This window comes from Phycomyces blakesleeanus, assembly GCF_001638985.1.
Source record: "Phycomyces blakesleeanus NRRL 1555(-) unplaced genomic scaffold PHYBLscaffold_17, whole genome shotgun sequence".
Classification (NCBI taxonomy): domain Eukaryota; kingdom Fungi; phylum Mucoromycota; class Mucoromycetes; order Mucorales; family Phycomycetaceae; genus Phycomyces; species Phycomyces blakesleeanus.
The window spans coordinates 769847-779846 of record NW_017265150.1 but is presented as its reverse complement, the minus strand read 5'-3'; the positions used below and the strand labels follow the sequence as shown (position 1 = coordinate 779846).

The following is a 10000-nucleotide window of genomic DNA, read 5'->3' as shown; positions in this document are numbered from 1 at the left end:
TCTGTTGATAACCGACAAGATTCTTTTACAAGCTTTGCTTAAGATGATTCAACGGTATAAATACCATGATCTATCCATAATCAAAACAAATTCGAATAAACAAATTGTTTTGTGGTTGTTTTTGTGATGCTGAAACAGGCGTGCTCACTGGAATACCAGTGAGCGCAATGTGCGTTCAAAGACTCGATGATTCACTGAATTTGCAATTCACATTAAGTATCGCAGTTTGCTACGTTCTTCATCGATGCGAGAACCAAGAGATCCGTTGCTGAAAGTTGTTTTATAACCTTGCGGTCATGTTAACTTTTAGTTTTCCAACTAGATTCAGTTCTTCAGTAAGATTTTGTTTTCCTATAGGGATCAGCTCGACGGTTTAATGACCAGCTATTTTTAAATCCCAAGGTACGAGACGATTCACAAAGTTTTGTTAGACTATCAGACCAGCGTAAACGCTGAACTGTAGACAACATTGGTAATGATCCTTCCGCAGGTTCACCTACGGAAACCTTGTTACGACTTTTACTTCCTCTAAATAGCAAAGCTTGACCTAGTTCTCATCGAAAGCCGGTTGTTGCCAACTAGCTCCCAACAATCCCATATTCTTGCTGTAACCATTCAATCGGTAGTAGCGACGGGCGGTGTGTACAAAGGGCAGGGACGTAATCAACGCAAGCTGATGACTTGCGCTTACTAGGAATTCCTCGTTGATGAGCAATAGTTACAGAGCTCAATCCCCAGCACGACATAGTTTCAAAAGATTACCCAAGCTTCTCAGCCAAGGTTATAGACTCGTTGACTATGTCAGTGTAGCGCGCGTGCGGCCCAGAACATCTAAGGGCATCACAGACCTGTTATTGCCTAACTTCATCCTGCTTAGCGCAGGTAGTTTCTCTAAGAAGACAGAAAAGCCGAAGCTTAACCCAACTAAAAAGTTGGTCTGTCTATTTAGTAAAATAAGGTCTCGTTCGTTATCGGAATTAACCAGACAAATCACTCCACGAACTAAGAACGGCCATGCACCACCACCCATAAAATCTAGAAAGAGCTTTCAATCTGTCAATCCTTCTTATGTCTGGACCTGGTGAGTTTCCCCGTGTTGAGTCAAATTAAGCCGCAGGCTCCACTCCTGGTGGTGCCCTTCCGTCAATTCCTTTAAGTTTCAGCCTTGCGTCCCATACTCCCCCCGGAACCCAAAAACTTTGCTTTCGCTAAGATTCTGAATAAGCCATAATGTACTTATCCAACCTCTAGTCGGCATAGTTTGCTGTTAAGACTACGACGGTATCTAATCGTCTTCGATCCCCTAACTTTCGACCCTGATCAATGAAAACGTCCTGGGTGAAATGCCTTCGCAGTAGTTTGTCTTCGGTCAATCCAAGAATTTCACCTCTAGCGACCAAATACAAATCCCCCCAACCGTTCCTATTCATCATTACAATGGTCTCTTAAAACCAACGAAATATAGAGCCACGTCTTATTTCATTATTCCATGCTAACACATTCAGGCTTATAGCCTGCTTTAAACACTCTGATTTGCTCATGGTAATTTGTTTGGCCTTATATCTAACCGACCGAAGCCAACCAGACAGTACCAAACGTGAGAGCCATGACTAAAGCGAACTAGACCAATGAAGATCAAGTCACCTAGCCAAAAGCTACTATTCGACTACGGACGTTTTAACTGCAACAACTTTAATATACGCTCTTGGAGCTGGAATTACCGCGGCTGCTGGCACCAGACTTGCCCTCCAATAGATCCTCGTTAAGGGATTTAAATTGTACTCATTCCAATTGCAAGACCTAAAAGGCCCTGCATTGTTATTTATTGTCACTACCTCCCCGAATTGGGATTGGGTAATTTGCGCGCCTGCTGCCTTCCTTGGATGTGGTAGCCGTTTCTCAGGCTCCCTCTCCGGAATCGAACCCTAATTCCCCGTTACCCGTGGTAGGCAATGTAAGCCTCTATCTTACAATCTTAACCTGATAGGGCAGAAAATCGAATGAACCGTCGCCAGCACAAGGCCATGCGATCAGCATTGAATTATTATGAATCACCAAAAAACTGGCTTTAACACCAGGTTGGCTTTTACCTAATAAGTGCACCCCTTCCGAAGTCGAGGCTTTTGTTGCATGTATTAGCTCTAGAATTACCACGGTTATCCAAGTAGTAATGAATTGTCATGTAGATCATAACTGATTTAATGAGCCATTCGCAGTTTCACAGTATAGAATTTGTTTATACTTAGACATGCATGGCTTAATCTTTGAGACAAGCATATGACTACTGGCAGGATCAACCAGGTAACTACAAATGTTGGTTCAGCCAGCTAATAAATTAGCTAGCCGAAAAGACCACAATGAACATAGAGCCGGTCAAAAATGACCAGCATTAATACCCAAAGCAGCCCACCAGAATATGTTGTTTCCAATGTTGTAAAATTATTTCTTTCAGCTCTAGCTTCTTTCGAAGCCAAAACCTCCGTAAATAATATCCATATTGCCAGTTCCACTGTTTTTCTACTGGAATCAGGTAAAAGTAAACTTTTACCAGACAACAGGTAGATGGATGTTATAATCTTCAGGCCATCAAATAAAAAATCTGATTTCCTTCGAACACTTTCACCCGACATCATCGTACATATATATTTATAGCCAAAGGCCAGTAATACACAATATTTCCCTGGTCCAAATCCAATAAATTGGATCTGTAGATTATTAGCAGCACAAAGACTACCCCCCAACAGATGTTCCCAAAAATTCGCCGAAGCAAAAGTATATGGTTCGAAATATGCGTCGGGAGACCAGCAAAAGTTTCTGGTAAAAAAAACTTTTACTAATCCGAGCAAAAGAGGCACCAGGTAAACTTCGGGAAGAATACCCCACGCATAGAACTCTCTGAAAAAAGATTTTTGAAACAATTCCAAAATTAATTGTTATTGAGATTTCAATCATCTTCTCTCATACATATAATAGGGGGGTCGTTACAAATTCCGCCAAAGGTTAAAAACATTAAATTACACTTTTAAACCTTTTTTTTCTGGGCTTGAATTATATGCATAACAATTAAAAGCATAATTAGGTTTGTTCCATATATGGTAACCAGTTGACAACAATGGCCAACTATGACACGGGTGCCATGCATTGTGGCTCGTTTTTTATCCGGGTAGCACTTTGGGCTCATTTTTTTACATTTACCACCCCTTTATTTTACTATGTTTACCCTTTTATTTACCATAATTCAATATTGTCTACTATGATCGCCCTTTTGCATGGAATGATCGCCCTTTTGTTTACAAAGATCGACGGTTTGTTTATGTTTACCAGGATTGCTGCATGGAGTCAATTGTTTACCAGGAATTTATTATTTATTTACCAGGATTGATCATTTATCGACCCAAAACATTTCTTTATACATCGGATGGATCGGTTATTCACCGGATGCATTATTTATTTACCAGAACTCATTATTTATTTACCTGGATCGATCATTTATTGACCGGATTTATTTTTTATACCAGGATTCATAAGTTAATTAATTAAATTCATTATTTATACATCGGATGGATTGGTTATTGACCAGGATGCATTGTTTATTAACCAGGCATATATATTGTTCACCAGGATCGATCATTTACTGACCGAATATTATTTTTTATACCAGGATTAATTAATTAATTAATTAAATTCATCATTTATACATCGGATGGATCGATTATTGACCAGGATGCGTTGTTTATTGACCAGAAATATACATTGTTTACCAGGATCAATCCTTTATCGACCGAATATATTTTTTATATCAGGATTCATGAATTAATTAATTAAATGCAACATTTATGCATCGTATGAATCGCCCATTTACCAGGATGCATTGTTTATTGACCAGACATACACAATGTTCACCTAGATCGATCATTTGCTTACCAGAATTTGCTCTCAATGGACTGGTAATTATAGTATTTGAGTCATTTAGTTAACCTAACCCATATTTCGACTAGGATAAATACAATTTGGGTCATTTAATTAACGCAGCCAACTTTTTGACTAGCATCAAAACAATTTGGGTCAATTAGTTAATCGGTTTATTATTAACTGGTATTAAAGCAATTTGGGTCAATTAGTTAATCGCTTGCTTTTATTAACTGGTATCAAAATAATTGGGGTCATTTAGTTAACATGACCCACTTTTATTCACCAGGATTCCCCAGTTGGGTAATTTAATATACCAGACCCGCCTTTTATTTAATCTGACCATGCTTTTATCTACCAGGATTCAATCATTTGGGTCAATTAATTAATTAGAGTATAAATAATTAAGCAGACCGCATTTAGTTTAAGCTTATCGCCTTTTAATTAACCAGACAACCGTTCCATTGACCAGCCTACCTTTAATCGACCAGACTATGCTTTTATCTACCAGGATTCTACCATTCGGGTCAATTAATTAATTACATATAGTTAATTGACCAGACTACCGTTTAATTAACAAGGCTACCTTTAATCGACCAGGATTCTACCATTCGGGTCAATTATTTAATTACATATAGTTAATTAACCAGACAATTGTTTGATTAACCAGACCACTGTTTAATTGACCAGGCCACCGTTTAATTGACTAGACTACTGTTTAATTGACCAGGCCACCGTTTAATTGACTAGACCACTGTTTCATTGACTAGACTACTGTTTAATTGACCAGACCACTGTTTAATTGACCAGACCACTGTTTAATTGACTAGACTACTGTTTAATTGACCAGGCCACCGTTTAATTGACTAGACCACTGTTTAATTGACTAGACTACTGTTTAATTGACCAGACCACTGTTTAATTGACCAGGCCACCGTTTAATTGACCAGGCCACCGTTTAATTGACCAGGCCACCGTTTAATTGACTAGACCACTGTTTAATTGACTAGACTACTGTTTAATTGACCAGACCACTGTTTAATTGACCAGGCCACCGTTTAATTGACCAGGCCACCGTTTAATTGACTAGACTACTGTTTAATTGACCAGGCCACCGTTTAATTGACTAGACCACTGTTTAATTGACTAGACTACTGTTTAATTGACCAGACCACTGTTTAATTGACCAGGCCACCGTTTAATTGACCAGGCCACCGTTTAATTGACTAGACCACTGTTTAATTGACCAGACCACTGTTTAATTGACTAGACTACTGTTTAATTGACCAGGCCACCGTTTAATTGACTAGACCACTGTTTAATTGACCAGACCACCGTTTAATTGACCAGACCACTGTTTAATTGACCAGACCACTGTTTAATTGACCAGACCACTGTTTAATTGACTAGACTACTGTTTAATTGACCAGGCCACCGTTTAATTGACTAGACCACTGTTTAATTGACCAGACCACTGTTTAATTGACTAGACTACTGTTTAATTGACCAGGCCACCGTTTAATTGACTAGACCACTGTTTAATTGACCAGACCACTGTTTAATTGACCAGACCACTGTTTAATTGACTAGACTACTGTTTAATTGACCAGGCCACCGTTTAATTGACTAGACCACTGTTTAATTGACCAGACCACCGTTTAATTGACCAGACCACTATTTAATTGACCAGACCACTGTTTAATTGACTAGACTACTGTTTAATTGACCAGGCCACCGTTTAATTGACTAGACCACTGTTTAATTGACCAGACCACTGTTTAATTGACTAGACTACTGTTTAATTGACCAGGCCACCGTTTAATTGACCAGGCCACCGTTTAATTGACTAGACTACTGTTTAATTGACCAGGCCACCGTTTAATTGACCAGGCCACCGTTTAATTGACTAGACCACTGTTTAATTGACTAGACTACTGTTTAATTGACCAGACCACTGTTTAATTGACCAGGCCACCGTTTAATTGACCAGGCCACCGTTTAATTGACTAGACTACTGTTTAATTGACCAGGCCACCGTTTAATTGACTAGACCACTGTTTAATTGACTAGACTACTGTTTAATTGACCAGACCACTGTTTAATTGACCAGGCCACCGTTTAATTGACCAGGCCACCGTTTAATTGACTAGACCACTGTTTAATTGACCAGACCACTGTTTAATTGACTAGACTACTGTTTAATTGACCAGGCCACCGTTTAATTGACTAGACCACTGTTTAATTGACCAGACCACCGTTTAATTGACCAGACCACTGTTTAATTGACCAGACCACTGTTTAATTGACCAGACCACTGTTTAATTGACTAGACTACTGTTTAATTGACCAGGCCACCGTTTAATTGACTAGACCACTGTTTAATTGACCAGACCACTGTTTAATTGACCAGACCACTGTTTAATTGACTAGACTACTGTTTAATTGACCAGGCCACCGTTTAATTGACTAGACCACTGTTTAATTGACCAGACCACCGTTTAATTGACCAGACCACTATTTAATTGACCAGACCACTGTTTAATTGACTAGACTACTGTTTAATTGACCAGGCCACCGTTTAATTGACTAGACCACTGTTTAATTGACCAGACCACTGTTTAATTGACTAGACTACTGTTTAATTGACCAGGCCACCGTTTAATTGACCAGGCCACCGTTTAATTGACTAGACTACTGTTTAATTGACCAGGCCACCGTTTAATTGACTAGACCACTGTTTAATTGACCAGGCCACCGTTTAATTGACTAGACCACTGTTTAATTGACCAGACCACTGTTTAATTGACTAGACTACTGTTTAATTGACCAGGCCACCGTTTAATTGACTAGACCACTGTTTAATTGACCAGACCACCGTTTAATTGACCAGACCACTGTTTAATTGACCAGACCACTGTTTAATTGACCAGACCACTGTTTAATTGACTAGACTACTGTTTAATTGACCAGGCCACCGTTTAATTGACTAGACCACTGTTTAATTGACCAGACCACTGTTTAATTGACCAGACCACTGTTTAATTGACCAGACCACTGTTTAATTGACTAGACCACTGTTTAATTGACCAGACCACTGTTTAATTGACTAGACTACTGTTTAATTGACCAAACTACCGTTTAATTGACCAGACTACCGTTTCATTAACCAGACTACCGTTTAATTGACTAGGCTACGATTTAATTTACCAGCCTACCTTTAATCGACCAGGATTCTACTATTCGGGTCAATTAATTAATCACATATAGCTAATTGACCAGACAACTGTTTAATTAACCAGGCTACGGTTTAATCGACCAGGCTACGGTTTAATCGACCAGGCTACGGTTTAATCGACCAGGCTACGGTTTAATCGACCAGACTATGCTTTTATCTACCAGGATTCTATCATTCGGGTCAATTATTTAATTATATATAGTTAATTGACCAGGCTACCGTTTAAATAGCCAGACTATGTTTTTATCTACCAGGATTCTATCATTCGGGTCAATTAATTAATTATATATAGTTGTTTAACCAGGAAACCTTTAGTTTAACCATACTACCGTTTAATTAACCACACTACCGTTTAATTAACAAGACTACCTTTAATTACCAGACTATGCTATTATCTACCAGACTATGCTATTATCTACCAGACTATGCTATTATCTACCAGACTATGCTATTATCTACCAGACTATGCTATTATCTACCAGGATTATACCTTTTGGGTCAATTAATTAATTACATAAAGTTAATTGACCAGGCTACCGTTTAAATAGCTAGACTATGTTTTTATCTACCTGGATTCTACCATTCGGGTCATTTAACTAACCAGACCGCCTTTACGTTAACCAGAATTTGCTTTTATCCACCAGGACTCTACCATTTGGGTCATTTACTTAATTAGATTATAGTTAATTAATCAGATCGCCTTTGGTTTAATCAAACCGCGTTTTAATTAACCAGACTGCCTTTAATTTAACCAGATCTTCTTTAAGTCTACCAGGATTCTACCATTCTGGTCAAATAATTAATTAAGGTATAATTAATTAAGCAGACCGCCTTTAATTTAAGCAGACCGCCTTTAGTTTAAGCTGATCGCCTTTAGTATAAGCAGATCGCCTTTAGTATAAGCAGACCGCCTTTAGTTTAAGCTGATCGCCTTTAGTTTAAGCTGATCGCCTTTAGTATAAGCAGATCGCCTTTAGTATAAGCAGACCGTCTTTAATTTAAGCTGATCGCCTTTAGTTTAAGCAGACCGTCTTTAATTTAAGCAGACCGTCTTTAATTTAAGCTGATCGCCTTTAGTTTAAGCAGACCGTCTTTAATTTAAGCAGACCGTCTTTAATTTAAGCTGATCGCCTTTAGTTTAAGCAGACCGTCTTTAGTTTAAGCTAATCGCCTTTAGTTTAAGCAGACCGCCTTTAGTTTAAGCTGATCGCCTTTTAATGAACCATACCACCTTTGGTTTGACCTAACCGTATTTTATTTAACCAGACTGTGCTTTAATATACCAGGACTATATCATTCGGGTCAATTAATTAATTATATCAAAGATAATTGAGTAGACCACCTTTTGGTTAAGCCAACCGCCTTTAATATAACCAGACCACCTTTGGTTTAACCAGACCATATTTTATTTAACCAGACCATGCTTTTTTCTACCAAGATTCTCCAATTCGGGTCATTTACTTAATTAGACTATGGTTAATTAATCAAACCGCTTTGGGTTTAAGCAGACCGCCTTTTATATGGCCAGTAATATACTGTTTGGGTCATTCATTTAACTAAGCCGCCTTTTACTTAACCATATCCACCTTTTACTTAACCATATCCACCTTTTGTGTAATCAAACCGCTTTTTATGTAATCAAACCGCTTTTTATTTAGCCAGTATAACCCTATTATACCCGATTATTTTGGATTATTTTAATCTCCTATATAATAATTTTTTTTTATATGTAATTAATCTACGGCCATACAGATAGTAACACACCGGATCCCGTCTGATCTCCGCAGTTAAGTCTCTCCTGGTAGCGTCAGTACTATGGTGGGGGACCACATGGGAATACGCTATGTCGTAGGTTTTTTATTTTTTTATTTTTTTATTTTTTTTTTCTATTTTTTCCCTTTGCATTTACATATCATAAATACATACGATATATTTACTTGCTTATATTAAAACTTTTGCAATTCGTATTCAATTGATCTATAAATTTAATATATCGTACATAATACACAACTACACATTATGCAATAGTTTTATTTTTTTTATCTCATTGCCTTTGTCCATAACTTCGACGTATCTTGTTTTCCTATCTTAATCAAATTTGTCTTTTTAATTATTTTTATATCCACCCCATTAAATCAATAGCTTTCCTATTACTCTCTCCCCCATTTATTTCTCAAACTAGTTTTTTGGTGTAGCTATTTAAGTACATGTACAGTTTAACCAAAGACTTTGGTCATTAGTTGATTGAATATATGAAAAAAAAATTAATAGGCATTATATTATATTATAATATACATTTTAAAATTCCTTGTGCATAGTTTTTTGTTTAATTCGGGTTCTAGTATGCATATAAGACTGCTTGTAGTGAGTTGTTTTTGTTTGGCTATGAACAATGTTAGGGGTCAACCTTTTAATTTAGGTTGCAGTGAAAGATCAAATCAATAGAAGAGGGTTAAGCTTTAGTTAATAGCCTGAGGTTGTCAGTCCGTCTATTGCCTATAACAGCATTGAAGGCGAATATATTAAATCAATGAATTGTACGGCTATACATAATCGATGAATTTTTTTTTAGGATGGAGGGGATTGAATGGGTATGGCTTTTGGACCCGACCTCTTATTAAGTACATTGAATACAACGGGGGTAGAATTCGCTTCACTGGTTTGTCTAGAAAAAAAAAAGGTCTATTAGGTTAAAAAAAATATCAGGGTGAGTTAGTAATTTTGCAAAGTCAGAAAGCAAAGCTAATTATGCTAGTATGTATTTTGGGTCGGCTGTTGGGCGCCTAGTGATATTCCCTACTTAAATACGTTAATTTTTGAAAAAAAACAGTATATTTAGATTTGAAGGTGTTCAAA

At 37.5% G+C, this 10000-nt stretch overlaps 3 protein-coding genes across 3 annotated transcripts; 1 reads left to right on the top strand and 2 right to left on the bottom strand.

Annotated features, from left to right (window-relative positions):
- Positions 1-167: 167 nt before the first annotated feature.
- PHYBLDRAFT_171033 (hypothetical protein) lies at positions 168-1085 on the top strand (the record flags this gene model as incomplete). The annotated part of the gene is made up of 3 exons (XM_018436479.1): positions 168-216; positions 537-642; positions 695-1085. The coding sequence occupies 3 exons, from the start codon at positions 168-170 to the stop codon at positions 1083-1085; spliced, it is 546 nt and encodes a 181-aa protein (XP_018289003.1).
- A 162-nt stretch (positions 1086-1247) lies between these two features.
- Positions 1248-2037, bottom strand: PHYBLDRAFT_148179 (hypothetical protein; the record flags this gene model as incomplete). The annotated part of the gene is made up of 5 exons (XM_018432030.1): positions 1248-1444; positions 1569-1620; positions 1702-1758; positions 1836-1925; positions 1972-2037. 5 exons carry the CDS (start codon positions 2035-2037, stop codon positions 1248-1250), a joined length of 462 nt encoding a protein of 153 aa, XP_018289002.1.
- Positions 2038-2339: 302 nt separating this feature from the next.
- On the bottom strand, positions 2340-3465 carry PHYBLDRAFT_171032 (hypothetical protein; the record flags this gene model as incomplete). Its single annotated transcript, XM_018436478.1, has 2 exons — positions 2340-2893; positions 3456-3465. 2 exons carry the CDS (start codon positions 3463-3465, stop codon positions 2340-2342), a joined length of 564 nt encoding a protein of 187 aa, XP_018289001.1.
- Between the last annotated feature and the right edge of the window lie 6535 nt (positions 3466-10000).